This window comes from Clarias gariepinus, chromosome 7, assembly GCF_024256425.1.
Source record: "Clarias gariepinus isolate MV-2021 ecotype Netherlands chromosome 7, CGAR_prim_01v2, whole genome shotgun sequence".
NCBI lineage: Eukaryota > Metazoa > Chordata > Actinopteri > Siluriformes > Clariidae > Clarias > Clarias gariepinus.
Window position 1 is genome coordinate 9132877 of NC_071106.1, and position 19749 is coordinate 9152625.

Consider the following 19749-nt stretch of genomic DNA (forward strand, 5'->3'; position numbering starts at 1 on the left):
TTTCTACTAGGACTACAACTGACCAGATTGTACTAAATACTGGATTATTCTCAGCAGGGCTGTTTTTAAGATTTTCCACACTCGAGGAACACAAATAAGGAACACAATGGCACACCTGAAGGGACATGTGTTTAAAAAATATTGGATTTTCTCATGCATAGCAGAAACTTACCACATAATAATTGTATTTTTTTAACATGTCCCTTCAGGTGCTCCATACAACACTAACCTGAGTTTTTCAAAGCCAATTGGTGGCTTTGGGTCTCTAAGAAAGTATTTACATCAGTGATAATAATAATAATTATATAATAAGAAGAGGAAAACCTATAGCTAACCGGTTTGATCATAAACTGAGGACAAGTACTGTAACACGCCATGGGCCTCATTTTTCTAGAAGAAAAGATGCAAATGGATTTATAGGGGGAAAAAATCTGTAAAAGCTTATATAAAGCGTGTTTAGACAAGCTTTTACACTAAATCTTTAAGGCTTGGCCTTAAATAAATGACTAATTAAGATTTTGTTAGAATTCTGAACAAACTTTATTTATTCATCATTTAATTATTTCTTTTTTTGTTGCTCCTACCATGCAGGATGCTACGAATAGTTTAAAGCGCACCACGTGTAGGACTATAGAGGAACTGCAACACATTACCTGCAAATGCAAACATACTGTATATAAATTAAAAATTACTTTTTAAAAAAATATTTTGGAGTCAGCATTGCAATACATTAATTCACAAATCTAAATCTATTTTTCTCCTCAGTCTCCTAATTCAGGAGTAGGATTTTTGCCTTTTAAACAAGTGTTTTGACTTTGTTCTTCGTTTCCTCACACCGACCCACAAAGCATGCATTCCTGCAGGGGCAGCACATAAACCTGATACTGGGTGTAGTTACAATGTGAAGACATGAAATAGGAAAAGACTTGAATGTGATATGTTTCACCACACAGGAGGAACCTGTGCCTCAGACCATGTGCTATGCGCCTACCTCGGCCTCTAAATCAGACATGTTTTGTTGCTTTATAAATGTCCTTTATTTATAAATACCTTGTATATTCTGGCAACACTGTAGAGAGACAGAGAGAGCAGTTTGAAAAGTTCACATAAGCATGCAATTATTCTGGAGTGCATTTTGCATGATGCAAATTGGTTGCCAGAATCTTCTCTTGTTTGTTCAGTGAACAGTTAGTCAGGGACATCACAGGGATTCATTAAATACTCTTACTGATAGAAAAAGCTCCAACGGTGTCAAGAGACAAAACAGACTGGTTTTCTCAAATGAGGGCTGAATGGGAAAGGTTGAAATAGTGTCCAGGTAGCCAGGAACAGAACAGTATACCTGTCCATGTTTGCTGCTAATGTTCTTTTTAGTCTTTCAGCTACTCCCGTCGAGGGGTCGCTACAGTGGACCATCTGATCTGCACAACAACTTGGCACAGGTTTTTACACCTGAGGCCCTTCCTGGTTTAACTCCCCCCATTTAAGCAATTTCCCTCTGGATTTAATAAAGTTCTTTGAATCTTGAATCTTATCTGAGCTTAGGCTCTGCACTGTATCACACCTAATGGGCAATTTGGGAACACCAGTTTTTCTAATCTGGATGTCTTTGGACGGTGGGAGGAAATCAGAGTAAGGGACCTACCAAGCACAAGGGGAACATTCAAACCCCATCCCACACAGAGCTGAGGTGGGAATGGAACCTGGAGCCTGAAAGTGCCACCATGCTGTGGGTTAACTATCAACTATAATATTAAAATGAACACAAATTCTTCGTTTCTTTCCTCATAGACTTTCATACTGGTATATGCAACAGAGAGCCTTATAGACACTGTAACGGGGCGTCCTGAGTTAAAGTTGGGGTGATAGTTCAGAAAAAGATGGATCAAAGGATTCTACGGGATAAGCAAGCTGCACAGTAGAAAGAAAGAAAGAACAGTCTGAAAAGTTCTCATGTAATTATGGGGTAGATTTTGCATGATGCAAATTATCACTCTGAAATTCTTCTTATTATTATTATTATTATTATTATTATCCTAGTTATTAATTTTTTAGCTCAGTTAGACTTAAGCACAACCATCTGGCACAACAAAAACTTTTGGGATCGATGCATGAGTTTGACTTTTCCAAACAACCCCCCAATAAACCACTGCTTTAATCTTTGGCAGGACAAGATCCCCCGCCCCCGTTAACCATCCATACCCTCCCTCCCCCTCCCCGCGCGCCCTTTGCTGAGCTCGCTCGCCGTCATTGTTCCGCGCGCGCATTAACGCGCATTCCAGAGCGACGGAGCGCACCCCTGCCCGGCCTCGCGCGCCTCCCGCACCTCCCTCCCCGCATTCCTGCCCCTCACACACACACACACAAACGAGTCCCGCGCGCTGCTCCTCTGTTCCTTTTCTCTTATTTCCCTTACTCTACTTTCTTTCTTCGTTCTTTTTTCTTTTTCTTTTTAAATCCCCATTTTCTGTCATGTCGAGTTTTCCTTTCTTTGCTCCTTATTTTGCTCTTTGCTCGAATCACTGGCAAACTTTTCGCGCGAGAAATTAAACGGATTTGTTCCGAGAAGGCGACGTTTTGTTTTGGGAAGGAGAGAGAGAGTGAGAGAGGAAATTCCTCCGCCATTGACTGCAAAAGGACCCTTCAACTTCGGCAAGCACCTCGTGCAGAAAACTTTGTTTTAAAGACAGTTTGCTGTTGCTGTTTTTTTCCCCCTAAACCTTGCTGCTGCTTGGTGACTTCGGGGAATTATGCATGTCGAGGAATTCACGACAGAAACAGAGTGAAATGCACGAGCTTTTTTCTCGTTCTTCTCCTTGCATGCGCACCGGGAACACCGATGGATCGCTACTACGAGGAGGATCCTGCACGCCGAGCGAGCGAGCTGATGGAGAACCTGTCGCTGTGCGAGCCTTACCGGGAGCTCGAGCCCGACCTGGATTTCGGGCTACCTGAGCAGCACAAGAGCAAGCGCGCGCACAGAGACGCCTTCTACGTGGACGACGCGTACTGTAACGCGAGATCCGAAGTCGCGCTGCCGTGCTACGGCGGAAGCGGCGGCGACCGGCACCGGAGATCGTGCGTTGTTCACGCGAGTCCCCGGTCGAGCCTCGCGGCGCCCGGGCAGCAGGAGAAATGCGGGAGCCCGCGCTCGAGTCTTGCGCACTGCGACGGCGGCAGCGGCGCTCTCAGCCCGCGCTCGAGCTACGCGAGCACCTCCAGCGACGCCAGCAAGCCCTCGAGCCCCGGCTACGTCTACGAGTGCGCGAGCCGCCCGAGCAGCAACCGCACGAGCGGCGTCAGCATGGGCTACGACCAGCGGCACGCCAGCCCTCGATCGAGCATCTGCGGTCCGAGCAGCGCCGGTCTCACCCTCAGCCCCAGGTCCAGCATCTCCAGCCACAGCTCCAGGAGCTCGCGGAGCTCGCGCGGCTCCATGGGCGCGTGCCCGGAGCTACTAGTTGCCTCGTCGCCTCGCGCGTCCCTGCTGGAAGACGCGCTGCTGCAGGACACCGGTGACGCCAGCGTGCTCCACCGCGCGCACCTTCATCCGTTCACTGTGCAGGAAGAGATACACCACGGTGCCTCCACCAGAGCCCGCGCCCAGGGGCCGAGACTCAAACTGCCCTACCAGGTGACCCCTGCGAGAGACAGCGGCGCGAGCCAGGCTGAGAGGCGGCTCGAGGCCCTCACGCTCGAGCTGGAGAGGGAGCTGGAAATGCACATGAAGAAGGAATATTTCGGTAACGTATAGAGCATACTTATATCAACATAGCTAAAATCCGCTTGCCAACATTTTTAAATAATGCATTGCAGTCAAAACTAATTTATGCACAAGAAGGTGTCACCTGGACTTGTTGATAAAGTAACAGCTTCTTGAAAAGTCATATCTTTCTCCTTGAGTTGCATTTTTCATCTAGAAAATGTTTGTTCACTGGATTTTTATACTGAATAAACTACACTATATGGACAAAAGTATTTGGCCAAAATGTCATTGTCTGTCCCCGTTTTGCAGCTATAACAGCTTCCATTCTTCTTGGAAGGCTCTCCACAACATTTTAAAGGGTTTCTGTGGGACCCTTCAATTCTGTAGAGCACTTACAATATGAGGTCAGGCACTGATGTTGGACGAGAAGGCCTGGCTTGCAATCTCCATTCTAGTTCATCCCAAAGGCGCTCGATGGGGTATAGGTCACGGCTCTGTGCGGGCCGGTCAGGTTCTTCCACACCGAACTCATCAAACCATGTCTTTATAGTCCTTGCTTTGTGAACTGGACACGATCATATTGGAATCGAAAAGGACCTTCCCCAAACTGTTGCCACAAAATTGGAAGATGTCTTGATATGCTGAAGCATTAAGATTGCTCATCACTGGGGATAAGCAGTCTTATTGAAACACCTGAATTCAATAATTAACAAGTTTGGCCAAATACTTTTGTCCATATAGTGAACATTCTCAGATAAAAGCGTACCGAACTGTTCCGTACTTTTTTAAATGATAACTTCAATCTTGAAATTCTGATGCAGCATATAGAAATACACATACTGTACGTATTCTCATCCTTTTTTTCCAGAGTGTGTAATGAATTTTTCTTTAGATGTAATCAGTTTCACATAAAGACCTACATGGAGTTTGTTAGTATGGAAGTTCTGGAAGAGATTTGTTGTGTACGGTATACAGGCCAAGTTATTTTGGTGGATTTGTCTTGATTATTAGGTTTGTGTCTTGTTTTTCTAAGAAAGTTTTTCACCAACAGCACTACTGTTGATACTCTGAGTGCTGAAACAAAGGCCTGTGTTGTGCATCTTGAAGGGTGTGTGTGAGTCATGTGTGGTGCGTAGAAGTGGCTTAAGAGCAGGTGGGGTCGTTTCCCACATGCAGTCCAGGGTTTGTGACTGAGGTGCATTGTGTGCGGTGACTCCGCATTGTAAAAGGCTGGGATTAATCTCAGCCTGGGAAACCAAGCCGACACGGTGCACAGGTAACGTCTATTATTTTAGCTTTCCACCGGCGAACAGGAGCGTCTGGGCTGTTGTGTGAATCATGGGAATTTCTCCAGACATCAGTCCACCACTTACTTTGCTCATTGCTGATGCTGAGAGCGAGTCATTGTTTCGTTGTTTTGTTTTTCTTGAGACAGGGTGGAATTTTAAGGACGTCAATCAAACTTAAAAAAATAATAATAATAAATGTTGGGTTTTCACTACTTACCTTAAATTAAGACATGAACATGTTTAAGATTTGTGTGTTGTTTTTTTTTACCTGTTGATGTAGTGAAACATGAACCACTTGAAACCTAGACTTTTTTGTTTTCTTAAGTAAAACAGCAGATCTCAGATTAAAATGTTTAAAAATATCCCATCAACAGAAAGTTATTTCACTGAAGGGGAAAGGATGTCGGATGTAAAAAGCACATGTTTCCACCTGGTAACTTTTCCATCACGTTGACTGAGCTTTATTGTATGACCTCATGTGGTTTAGTGTTATGTGATAAGTAAGATAAAACAGAAATAAGACATTATAAGGTTATTCCGAATGCTCTATTAAGTATTTATTACAAACATTTATTATTTAGTAGCATTATACTAGACTACTGCATCACTCGTTTTATACTATTGTGTGGTCCATATTTTTCTCATCTATGAAAATTGACTAGGGTTTTATTTATTTATATTTTTGTGGTAAAATTCACTTCTCTTCTCTCTGCCCTCTAGCATTTTCTAGTTCCCTCTTTTTGTAGCTTTTTAGCTCCAAGTTTAGGAAGCCAGCATATCTAAATAGTCACACACTCACCTTGAACTCAGCTCAGGCTGGTTGTCACAAAAGTCTGTATTTATGTTCTCCATATGAACATTTTGGACTTCATTTGAATCTTGTATGTTAGTAGTTTCTTGTAGATTAACACCGAAAACCTGAATCTCCCTCAAAACGCTTTTACATTTCGTTGAGCTTCATATTTATAGATAACAGTATTGTTATGTATTGTGAATCTTATGTGTGGCAATTCATGTATCAATTCAAAAATGTTTAAAACGTATAGATGTTTGGTGTGAAACATTGCTGTTTCTCTATAATCCTACAGGTGGTGTGCTCTAAAGTGTTCACACACTGGCAGGCAGCACAGCATTCCATGTGGTATGAGCGAATTATTTGCTAAGTTTGTTTAGAATTGTAACAAAATCAAAAAATAATGATACTTAGAGAATCGCAATGCAAATCAAATAAGCGCCAAGGCATCATGATAATATCGTATCTGGTGATCCCTGGTTTAACGGCACGGCGGTGTAGTGATGAGTCGTCTTGCACCTTCAGGGTCTGAGTTCGATTCCTGGCTAAGCTCGATTTACCGTCTCTGTGTTTATGGAGTTATGCATGTTCTCCTGTGCTTGGTAGGTTTCTCCGGGTACTCCGGTTTCCTCCCACACTCCAAAGACCTTCAGATTAGGCTGATTGGCATTCCCAAATTGCCCGTAATGTTTGTATCTATATGTGTCTGGATGTACCCTGTCTTCTCCTGGGTTAGGCTCTAGGCCACCCGCAACCCTGAATACAGGATAAAGCGGTATAGACGATGAGTGAGTGAGTGAGTGATCCCTGGTGTACATCCCCACACAAAAAAAGTCACAGATGAACTCTGCTGATAAAAGCACGATTATAAGCTTATCTTCGATTCTTGGCCGTCAACCTTTAAATGGTAACTAGTAAGAACTAAAGCTGCGAGAAAAAACATCGCTGTTCGCTTTGACGTGTATAGAAATACACAATCCTGTTCACATTCGCTTTGTTTCTTGCAGGGAGTAGTTACACAGTGTCAGAAACCACATGTGCAAGAATAACTCGATAACATTTCATATGATTATATTAGCACCCAGTGTGCTAAACATGATCTACCAGTTCGCTTTATTAACATCATCACTGCTACGGAAGCAAGGTACGTTTTAGGCACCAAACATGAGACATGTAGACAGAAAGCTCAAGATGAGGATTTTGTGCTGAGCTTCACTTCTTATTAATTGTCAGTTTTTCAAACTTTGTGATCATAAGAACACAACGTCAAGTGGTGACCTACAAGACCTATTTACAAACTTAAATTTATTATATTACTGTTTGTCCCGTAACAGCATCCATTGGCTCTGTGTCTTATCTCCAGCGTGCGTTTTTTTCCCCGAGGTGTATATGTGTGCATGTATTCAAGACCACTAGCAGTGAAAAACTGAAGCATTTTTGCACGCATGTCCAGCTGAATGCTGATCAGTTACGCTCGCCCCAGGCAGGTCACAGCCACTGACCAATCATGCAGAGAGAGACGGGCTCTCGCTCTGTGTTTCTGAACCTGCAGCACTTTATCCTGCTGAGACAATTTTAGGACAATCTAACAGTCGTTCTACCTTGGGTGGATGTGTGCTGTGTTTTGTATATACAGTTTAACTATGTGTCCCTGCATCAGCTGAGTTTGTGTGTGTTCACCAAAAAAAAATCTAATCTCTTACTGGAACCACACTAATGGGAATTTTCTTCAGGGGAATCGTAATTCGTTCTGACACACACAAACACGTTTTCTCTGTCACTCAGACAATTATGTTCTTACTTACACACACGCACACAAATCCTTGCTGCAGTAAAAGGCTAAATAAAGGCTTGCCGTTCCTGGCTGATCTAGCAACGCTGCAGCTCATGAGTTCATACAGAGAGGTTATGTAAGAGCTCTTCTTTATCAGTGCATTATATCCGACTAAACCCTTCATACACTCGCTTTGTTCTCTTAAAGGGATGCTCCTGCGTTTTTACGATCTCTTCATTACCATGCTGCATAAAACAAGTCTTGTTTCTTCTTATTTCAGACTCCAAACTTAAAAGTCGAGTTGTTGATACCATACAGAATATTTGTGCCTTATTGAATGAATCTGCGGACAGATTGGCGGCGTTGTCTTCTTAGAAAGTTTATTTAAACAACCCCACCAACCCTCTAAACACCATTGATATTTTGTCCCCAGTTTGGGTTTGGACAGCTCCCACCTACCAGCCAGCTCTCGCCCATTATTCCTCTACCAACCAGGAAGGATGAAGGCTTCCTTAAAGCTCAGGATTTCAACTTTCCAAAGTTCTGCTGAAGCTATGTCACATGGCAGCATAACACACTGCGAAGACACCACTGTCTGCCCTCTTCCACATCCATGAGCGTACAAATAAATACGACTAACTAGAGTTACTGCGACAAGGATAGATAGACTAATAAATTAGTATCTATAAATAAAGTCATGAAGCTCACAGTCCTACTGAAAAAAGCCAGACTTACATGCCAGGCTAAATGAGCAAATAATTCTAAAGGATGTTTTTTGATTTGAGACAAATCAAGACAGACGTTGTTGCTGTGTTTAACATCCCAAATTGAGACATATGTATGTCCGTGTCCCAGAAAAGATTTTACCTGTCCACATATAAATCTAACAGAGCCAGGATCATATAGCCGTTGTCGCAGCTAGCGGTAGCTGAATGTACTGTAGTGCTACCGTAATTACACTGTAGGTCTGCTGTAGGATTCTGTATCAAGGCCACGAACGACCAACAAATAGGCCGTGATGAAACATAGAGTCAACCACAGGCAGCCCTACGAGGCGGAGCTCGGCCACAGCCCATACCCGGCGAGCTGTACATTACTAGGGGTCACCTCATGGCTCATCACAGTTTGTGAGTTTGTAGTGATGCGTAGTAAAAGTTGTGAAAAGTGGGACCTGGGATTTAGATTGCAAATGGCCTCCAAGCAGCTGCCTTTAGATTTCCATTATGAGTGAGTTTTGAATAGATAATTTTCCTGCACTTTTTGCCTGTGGTTATTCCGCACATTACAAACACCGTGGAGGAGGAAAAACATCATAGTCGTTCTTTTATTCTTGTTTTTTTTTTTTCGTGCATCGATTTTCTTTAACCCCTTTTTGAGATTTTACTCAGTTTTGTTATGCAACCTTGGCTTTATTGAAATCTTCTCTTTCTTTATCTCAGTGAATTGAGGAGAGGAAAGGTGTGTGTGAGTGCGTCTATGTCTGTACTGTATGTGTGTGTGTTCTTTGGTACTATGTTCGTGAGTTAGGTAAGTGACCATGCACACGAATTCTCTTCCTTTTGTTAAAAGGAAACTTCTGGGTTACCGTGACAACCTTGTCCCGAAAAATTGATAGTCATGCAGGGTGTTTGGCTCCGTGGCTCATGATAGCATAATCCCCCCCCCCCCTTTTCCTCCCTCCATCGCTCTGTAATGCTTTTTGAGTGTCTACATTTCTTTCTCTCTCTCTCTCTCTCTCTCTCTCTCGCTTTTTGACGCTTTCTAATCTCTCCCTTTCCTGTCTTCTCACTTTTCAGTCTTCTTACTATCTCACTCCCTTTTCTTTCTTTTACTTATCTCATCCTCTCCCAACAGTGCTTTCTCAATCCCTCGTTCCTCTATACCTGTCTTTTTTTTTTTTTTTTTACTCTCTCACTTTCCAACACTTTATATATTCTATAGTGTTCCCACATGTTCTCTTTCACTACCTGGTCAGGGGGCGACGCCAGACTCTTGGCACGTGACGGCGGCTCGGGCTCCAGACGCAACCGGTGGGGGTAAAGTCTGATTGTCTGCTCAGAATGATAATGAACACACTCACGCATGCACACACAAGCAAACACACACACACAGGAGCATTGCGTCGGCCAGTGTCAGCACCGCTACACCCACACGTAGCCCCAGGCACTCTCTTGTGGGTAAATAAAGCCAGGTGGTACTTTCTTGCCTGAAGGATAGAGTAACAAACAGCTCGCTTATTTGTTTCTAAGCTCGTTTGAATAGACAGTTGCAGGATGTGCATGCTTGCGCTTTAATCGCCATGGGAACTACAGTCATCCTCCTTGATGTTTCTTCATGTGTTCTCTGTATACATACACCACTCCATTTCACTACAGATATACAGTATGCACGATCCAGAAGGCTTTATTTTAAGGTTGGGATTGGGAATTTGGGACGAGGGCATCGTTTTCCAGCAATGCATTGTGGGACAATTGCAGAGGGTTTCTTTTTTTGCCAGAAATGCTGGATGCATTGTGCAGGCCAGTTCAGTGATGTATTTTTTATGTTTATAAAAACAACATAAAAAATACATCACTGGCATCAATACATCATCAGCAGTTGTTTTTATTCCGAGTGACTTGCAAAAGCCCCAGCTATGGTGATACTGGGAAACACTATGATTTTATGCATTCTCAGCTAAAGTAGTTGTCAGACTAAATGCGCAAAAAAAATTCCTGAAGGACAAGAGAATTTAAAAGACAAAGGATGTACAAGCCGCATGCTTTCTCCTTCTCTAGCTAGGAGAGCATCTTGAAAACAAAACGGCAAGACAGAAATTTTGAATTCAAGTCTCAATTGAATAAAAGCGTATCACAAAAGTGTATCACAGAAATGTCTGTGATGTGACATATCGCCCAGCTTTAATCCAGTTAAACATAAGAGTAATGTACTAGAGTAAGTCAAAAATTATCCACACTCTATAGTATATATAATATAAATATATTTGAATTAACATTTAGAAAAGACAAATACATTATTTTTTGACATAACCTCTTTGCCTTTCAATACACTTTGTCCATCTGTCAGCAAGCTTTCGTATTTGCTCCTTAAAAAATGTTTTAGGCTGGGCTGTGAGCAACGAATGCCCCACTGTCTTCACTTCTTCATCAAAACTGAATCTTTGTCCTCGTAGAACTTTGAAAGTTCGATGCAGCATGATTAGGACTATAGGGAGGATCCTTTAACACCTCAAAAAAAGTTTTGTGGGCAGAAGTATGCGGACGTGCGCTGTCATGCAAAATCATGACGCCCTTGGATAGCAGTTCTTAGCGTTTAATGTGAAGTTTAGACTTCAGCTCTCAGCTCGATAAACGTCTCACTGTAATAAGCACTGTTGATTGTTTCCTAAAAACTATAAGCATAAATTTTTTCTGTTGATTGAACTTTTTATATTGATTGAGGCGATTGAGGATGTTCCCGTTCCAAACTCTGCCGTTTACTCTCAGACTCTCAATATAACTAGAGTGCAGATAATTTTTGAGTTACTTTCGTAGCTTTAATCACTTAAATTGTCTTTACGTTTCATTTACAATAACCAGCTCCCCCAGGCGAATATATTCTGAGAACAGCAGGATCCTGCGATGCAGCAGGAAGCGGCACAGGTTTTGCTCATGCAGAGAACAATGCAAAACCGTAGCAGTTCTCCAGCTGTTCCTCATCAGGAACCCCAAAAGTCTTAAAGAGGAAGTGCGTACCAGTGTGTACCAGGTGAGGCTGCGCTGATCAGGGCAAAAAAAAAAAAAAAAGGCAACACAAGGCTGGAAGGAGTTGATTTGCGGCGGGAAGTTGTCTAGCCACGCAGACAGGCCTGGGTCGGCTTACTGCTGGAGCGGGATGGTCTGGACCTCGTGACTGTTATTGAAATTGAAAGGAATTTTATGCTGGCAGATTTTCAGAAGTACTGTTGCCCTGCTTAAAATTGTTGAGGTGTATGGTCGGTCACATGAAATGACCACCACGGGGTTACGATGGGATGTCAGGGACCATCTCGGGGTCTATTTGGAAGGAAAATGAACACACAGTCATCAAATTTTTTCTGTTTACCTGTTTAAATTTGTGTCTTGCAAAAAAAATCATTAAGGTAAATTCTTTATGGTGCATGATTTAGGTCAGTGTGAGTAAGAACCTCAATCTTTCATTCTGACTCACACTTAGACTGCCGTCCTGTGTGTATATAGCCTAAATGATTATTTAAATATGGCTTAAATTAAATTTTTTCCTTGCATATGTCATTTAAGCAGTCAAAATGACAAAGAATGCATTAACTTCCCAAGATCCGAGTACCATTTGTATGTGGTTTCATATTAAGTGGGTTAAAAATAGATTAATGGACTGTTACGGGGTCTGCGGGAAGGAGGGTGAGAGGGCCGATAAGAACGAGAGAGAGGGGGATCGCCCAAAGCCCAAGACACTGAACAGTTTTTTAATACGTTTTTGAAGTTTTAATGGATGTAATTGTATTCTCACTTTAGTTTGTCCTGGAGGTTCGCTTCAGTGACCAGCATGTGGCAAAATAACAAAACAAAAGCAATCTTGGCTTAATAACTAACCTGAAGCTAAGAAAACAATATCTACCCGATCTCTTTACCCCTAAAACAGGAAGAAACCAAATAAACGAACAAATGGCATCTGTTATCCCACCTATTCCACTTAGCATACTGTGTTTCTAGTGGGATTTTATCACTATTATAGAGTCTTTTCACACTTGGTATGAGCGCTTGAGTCCAGACCCAGGGCTTGTTTTGGTGTAGAGGCTTATAATCGCATGTTTTGTTCACGTTCAAGAATTCTACCCAAGTTAAACATCTATTATTCAGCTTCTTGCATCACTTTCATTAAGGCAGAATTGCAAAAAGTTTTGTGTGCAAAGGTCATCATTTTTTTTTTCCCGCTTTGCAATCGCAATGTGTAGATGCATTCTTTTGGAATGGCTTCAAGCATGCAGATGTTCTTGTATAAGAAGATTTTTATACAAAAAAGACATGCTTTCTTACACACCATGTTTGATTACAATGTCCAGTCTTATGACAGTACGTACAGGAAATACTGTGAGAAATTGAACGACGCAGGTATCTTCCACCAGATGTGGATCACATCTGGGTTTGATGGATGTGAAACCCAGACCATAATTTTTTTTACAGGACCAGGAATCACATTTATGGAGTGGGTCTGAAAACAGCATTTACATCTCACTAAATATGGAAAAAACATACTAAGTGTGAAAAATGCCCGAAAATTGCATCAGAGCAGGGATGTAGAGTGTATATTATACATATATTTCGATTATAATTGCAGTTAGTAGAGTAGAGAGAGAGTAGAGAGTGCTTTGTACCTTTCTCCTAGCACTTGGTTCTCCTTTGACATTTATTAGCGCAACATCTGTGCAGTGACACTGCTCAATTCTCTAATACAAAAAGACAGAGACCGTCGTATAATGTGCGAGATGTTCATAATGTGAACGGTAATGGTGCACAAAAAGGTAGAATTTTGTTCTGTAAAAGTATATGTGATTAAAGCAACTGCCAATATTTTTTGTGATTTTTATTGAGACACGTTATAAAGCCATCTTTCGTGCAAAGGATTGAGGTGAAATGATAAAAGAGTCACTGAAGACTTGTTGAGCTGCTGCTGTTCTTGTTTAAGGAGCAGCAACAGGAAATGCATCTCTAACGAACTGTGTGAATGTATCATCCCAGAGGTTTGGATTATGGAGCTCCAGACGCTTGAGGAATGAATCAATTCAGCCTGGAGTCATTTACCAGCTCGAGCTGGAACACTGACGCTCTAAAGATTCATATCATATGACTCACAGGCCTCCTGTTTATTTGTTCATTCACCCATGTTGCATGTGGGGGAGTTTCTGTGTGTGTGTGTGTGGCGTGTGATTCGACCCCCCCGAGCGCGACGCTGTGTCTTGGAGGCGTGCTGACCTCGTGGCGACCCCAGGCTTTGACCCTGCCCTCGCTGTGGAATGCGACCCCCCAGTGGAGACCGGCCATGTCGTGCGTGAGAGCTCCGCAGTCATCGGAGCGCCATGTGCTGATTCATTCTCCCATAATGCCAAGCTATTGCTCTTTAACTAAAAGTGGACGATGACCGCTGCTCCTTCACGCTCCACCAATTACCATGTGGAGTAGCACTCGGAGTATTACAGTTACTCGCCAATAACATGCACAGCTCCCAAAACTGCATTTGTGCAAAATCACATAATTTTGAGCTCTTTAACAAGATGATCGTGATGTAACGTGTGTAAGAAACGTACTACATCAGCAATTCGGAGTGCTCTGATTGGGCATAGAGCAACAGTGCGGAGATGTTGATGGGGATTACGATAAGTTGTAGTTGAGCCAAAATGTGATATGGGACAATGCTTTCCTATTTTGCTGTAATGAGTATGAATAATCCCTTTACTGTCCAACTACAGCTTGCACAATCAGAGCTTGTCTCTAGATTATTGTTTTCCCTATGTAGGTCTATTTACAACAAACAAGATTAAAAGGATTGATAATGTAATCCATAAAAAAATAGCGGAAATAACACACTGTTCTTTAGGTGTGTGTGAGTTTTCTTAGTGCGAATTGAAACTCTAAGAAGACATTATACTGTAGCAATGAGTAGCCTGTGAAGTGCAATAGAACCACGGAGCCTATTGGGCACAGTACCGTGTTTATGTGGCACTATGTAACTTATTTACTACATTTATTAATTTGTTAGTTTATTAATTCAAAGTAAAAGTTTTATCCTTGCCAGGATTGCTCGGGTGCTCATTACTAATTTATTGTATATTGTGTGAAAACTAGAAATTTTGTGACCTGGTGCAAAGAAAAAGAATAACCGAGGGAGCCCGAGGCATGAATCTGTTTGGTCCAACTTTCTGCCGCAGTGGGGGGGAGTTTACGCACACCTGTACTGTAAACTGTAAGATGGTCTATATGGGTGGTGTAAATTCTATAAATACGAACACCTGAAGTTTGTTTTTTGAGGATTCGGACGCTCGAGGAAACAGTCAGTTGATAAACATTTACCAGCTTGAGATGAATAAATGACTCAGTGTCATTCAGCAGCTTGAGCTGAAATACCGAAGCACCAGTGATTCATATTATTTTGGAAAATGCGAGACAGGTAGGATGCACTGATATCAGCATGACACATAGACAGGATACAAGTAGAGACAAGCCACTGCTTAAAATTTGAATATGACAGTGCGTAAAGCTGTGTCTCATATCACATTATGCATTAGACTTCTCATAACGAAACCCAGCCAAATGTTGTAACCAACATTTAACGTTAAAAACCAAACCTTAGTGTTTATATTCATAGAATTCACACAAACACCACCTGACATTATATAGTACAGGTACTGTATATGCTGACATTTTCCCTTACCAAGGCAGAACGTTTGACCATTTATGTGGGCTCTAATCTGAGCTGCTGTAAACTGGTGGTTTCTGATGCTGGTTTTATCTAATAAAGGTATCCTCTGCAGCAGAGGTAGGTCTTGATCCTCCTTTCCTGGGACGATCATTCTTTCCTGGAAATTGGCGAGATTTGACGACTTTACTACAAGCACTTCTCTGAAACTAGCGAGGCACCAAAATGGAGATTACTGTCTGAAACTGCAATTCAATTTACTTGTGATGAAAGAGGCATAAATCTCTGCCCTTTTTTGGCTGAAAAGTTTCAGTGCCTTCATATCTGAATCTTTGCGCTGGATGAAGTTTGACATATTTTCTGGTCCAGTTCACTGGCATATTTTTTTTAATACATGCCATGCATGCTGACAGATTTCTTTCCCCCTCCTATTTAATATAGAAACCCAAGCAGCTCAGTTTGGTTTGGTTCGCTTTGTGTGTTGCATGTTTTTTATGATTAACACTAACGCTTTCTGTGGATTGAAAGGTGAATTCTGACATGCACGTATGTGTTGTTTCAGGTGTTTGTATAAAATGCGGGAAAGGCGTGTATGGAGCGAGTCAGGCTTGCCAGGCAATGGGGAAACTCTACCATACTAACTGTTTCACCTGCTGTTCATGTGGTGAGTACACACACACTCACACACACACACACACACTCACACGCACGCATGCACTTGTTCACACACCTGCCCACCCTTTCACACCTTGCTTTCCTCATTCCTCATTATTTATTTATTTATGACACATATTCCTGAATGTCTTTATGAATGTGTGAGTTACAAACACAAACACACACACACCCGCTCCAGTGATTCCGTGTCACCTAAGTCTGAAATGGTTTCCCGTTTCACATGGAACAGTGGAACGCTCTTCCCCCCATTTCTCCTGAACAGAGATACACTTTCTCCAGGATTATGGCGGAGCAGATCACTTCCGCATTTGCCCGAATGCATTGTTCTGAGCAGGAATGCACATCATCAGCGCCTACACCTCCAGCTGCAGAGACAGAGGAACTGAGGAGGCCCTTTATGGTGTAGTTTAGATCATAAAATGAGCTAGTAGTTTATTAAAAAAAAAAAAAAAAAGATACACAATGAAACAAGCAGCCTAACAGGAATCCAGATGTAGTTTTAGATCCATACAGCCCTAAACTGTATTATAATAGTATACCAGTACAGAGTGTGTGGAAAGGATGTTCATTATGAGCAGATTGGGATTCTGGGATGAGCATAGGACATTCTTTAGGATTACAGCAGCACTAAACCGCTGCACGGGCACGACTTGAAGAGAGTGTTGAATGTATAATCTGAGTAATTTTTTTGTTTTAAGTTACTTATTCATTGGTTTGTCGTTTCCGTGAGTCGCCATGAATAAGCTGTGTGAATGATTGTTCGTAGGTTTTAAATGATTTTTAACATGCTGTAGTGAATTACAGGGGGGATCTAGTTTAGCATTGACTTAACATAGATTTTTGATGGCTTATGTGTTTCAATATTCGCCTTGACAGAAAAGTTCACTTGAGGGAAAAGAGTGCAAGAAGCAATAGATGGATTTGCTTCTGGTAGCAATTACTTTTACTCCATGCTGCCTTTCTTTAGATTCTTTTTGACCTGTGAATTCACAAGACTCTCTGTCTGTCTCTCTGTGTCTTTCGAGACAGCACAAAGCATGATGGCGGTCATCTTATTGGTCTGAGCTGATTCTTATTAAAGGTGCCATATTATTGTATTTTTAAATGTTAACATCTAGCGCTGTGTGAAAGTCTAAATTTTTTGCTTCCAAAGAGTCAGATGTTCTCGTATTTTTATGTAGTGTTGAGGAATAGTTCAGGGCTCCTGAAGTGCTTTTTTTGTCTCTCATTTTCAGTACAGTCCCTGTACCTGAGCAGTTTCAAAGGAATGTTTTTTTTATTGTTATGCCACACAGTGACTTATGAATCATTCAAGCTTGAAAAAAAAATTTAACGTTAGGCCTGAACCAGTAAGTAACAGGAGCAGATGATGACAGATGATCAGGTCGGTGATTAGTACACTCTACTGTTGATGCTGAATGCTGAGTGGTTGGAACAGACGAGAGGGGAAACGAGGTTCCCATTCTTTAATGTAATCTACATCATTTAATTTAATTAAATATGAATGGTTAGATATGGGGAGCTGTAAGACTTTTGCCCAGTGTTGTATGTCTTTTTAAAATTTAAGGGCCGTGTTCAAATTTATGGACAAAAATTTAAAAAGAAAAAAAGGGGTTTTATTTTTCTCCTAATTTCCTATTTGTGTACACCCACTCTGAAAACCAATGTAAATGTCAAAAGATAATCAAAAAGTGAATTTTGCTACACAGGTGTCATTATTTTGACATAACGTGTCAAAAAATGCTATCACAGCATGAATCGATTCACTCTACCGTATCGAAAACGCAAAGTTGTTCGAGCAGCACCGTCAGTGGGTTGCCACACCTCATACAAATTCCTGCATGAGAAAGGCCATCCGGTGTAAAACCTGTGCCAAGTTGTGTGTGCAGAATGGATGGTCCACTGTGGTGACCTCTTGACGGGAGCAGCCGAAAAAAGTGCTTACTGAAGGGGTTACTGTACTATAACAGTAAGTCCGGTATGTTTTGAAACTTTACTCTAACATAGTTACTGTAGATTTTAGGGGTAGCATTTACTGATATACACATATTCCCATCAAATAATGCTCCCAGTACAAATAATCAACAAAATGAATGAAACTGTTCCCGAGTTTGTCTTTGCATGTGCAGAATCTTGAAGTTGCAAAAATTGATAGGTAGTACGTTGTGTCAAAGCACCCTTTAATTCACAGCGTACATTACTTGTCTTCAGGTTAAGGACGCACATCTGTTGTGGAATAACTGACACGTGCTTGGGGTCGTATTGTGGTGTGGTTCCGGTTTTCTTATTAGCAACGCTGGCAACCTCTGGACTCAAATCGAAGGTCACTGAAGCATCTCTAATTCCATCTCTAAATCCTGTTGTGTTAAATCCTCAAGAGTGCTTGGAACACTACAGATAAGTCTACATGGGATAGATTTACTTTGTTGATCTTTTTGGGACTTGTGTCTTTTCTGGAGTCAGTGAAATCCAGACCCTTAAGTTCTCTTAGTTTTTGTTTTGCTTGTTATTTTTTTTTTAAAGGTACAGCGGAAATCACGCATGTGTGTGTGTGTGTGTGTGTGTGTGTGTGTTTGTGAAATTATGCTTATTTGTATAACCTCTTCGTTACAGTGGGTGACTCGTAGTTGTGTAATTAGGAGGGAGAGAGAGTGTGAGCGCCCTCTCGGTCATTTTGTACAGGAGCTCGACTCTGTGTAATTGCTCTGTGCTCTTGGCGCTGTCCCACAGCTGCAACCTTTCCTCTTCAAACAGCCAGGAATTCCCTCCCACCCTCCGGAACTGGCCTAACACACACACACACACACAAACACAAACCCCCACACACGCACATGCACGCACGCATACATACACACACGCACACACGTCTGGCATGTACACATTTACATATTACCACATGCACACCAAAAACCAGGCACAAACAATAAATGTACTTCTACATGGATCACACACACACACACACACACATCATCTTCTTCTCTTGTTGTCTCTTTATCTAATCTTTTTTATGTTGTATGTTTTCCTATTTCGTTCCTCCTTCTCTTTACTTTTTGTCCTTTTCTCTTCTTTTCTTTTTCCTCTTTTTCTCTGCAGTTTTCCTGTTTTGCTCGCTTCTTTTCTCCTGTTGCTCATTTTCAACTTTTCCTTTGTCTCTTTTTTAGTTTCTTCTTGTTTGCCTGATTCTTCTCTCATCTTCTCTTCGCTTCTGTTCTGTTCTCATGCTGTTTTCTTTTTGTCTCACCAAACTTCATTTGTCTCTTCTGCACATACTCTTCTCTTCTCTTGCTTCCTCATTTCTGTCCATTCTCTCATTTTTTCCCATCTCCTCTCTAGTTGTTATTGAGCATATTACTCCACCAGAGCTGACAGCGTGCTCAGATTCGAGCTTCCTGTGGGTGCCAGGAGGTTAAATGAACTTGGCGTTTCACGCACATCCGCCTGCTTGTGTTTGGTAGCATGTTGACCTGAAACATATGTGTGTGTGTGTGTGTGAGAGAGAGAGAGAGGCTGGGTTAGTGTGTGGACTAGCAGGCCTACACATGCTCACAACTAGAATTCCCCCTCACGAATAAAACACAGCCAGTGAGTCATCACCTCCGCATCCCATCATGCACTGTGCCCATCTGCAGGTAATAAGGACCCGCTTGTTCTCTCTACTCTGTATGTGTGTGTGTCTGTGTGTGTGTGTGTGTGTGTGTGAGGAGAATGGGGGTGCACACAGGAAGGACAGAATTACAACGAGCATGTTTTCTTTCATAGCATTGGGCAAAAATAAGAGGCAGCACTGTAGATGTTTTTTTTTCTGAATAAGCAGAAGCAGAAAGCGTGTTTTTATTTAAAAGCAGATAAGAGCTGCGTTACGCAGAGACGGCGCTGATCCAGGTGAGCTTACGCAACTGCTCACAGGGCTCGAGATTCTTTTCTAATCACACCAGTTTGATGTTGATGTAGAAATAAATGAGCTGGAGATAACGAGACACTAAGGGGAAAAGGGAGGGAACGATTTTGTCGAGGTGGAGGATGTGTAGGCTTCAGGATTGCAAACATATCTCTCTTTTTATCCAGGCTTTTCCATGCATGGGGTCAAAACACAGACAGGCAT

General features: G+C 42.0%; 1 protein-coding gene across 1 annotated transcript in view; it reads left to right on the forward strand.

The window, feature by feature from the left end:
- Positions 1-2308: 2308 nt before the first annotated feature.
- Positions 2309-19749, forward strand: part of wtip (WT1 interacting protein) — a 41668-nt gene continuing 24227 nt past the window's right edge. The window contains exons 1-2 of the mRNA XM_053501116.1: positions 2309-3743; positions 15535-15636. Coding sequence (XP_053357091.1) covers positions 2840-3743; positions 15535-15636 — 1006 coding nt within the window. The 5' untranslated portion in view covers positions 2309-2839. The remainder of the gene's footprint in view (positions 3744-15534; positions 15637-19749) is intronic.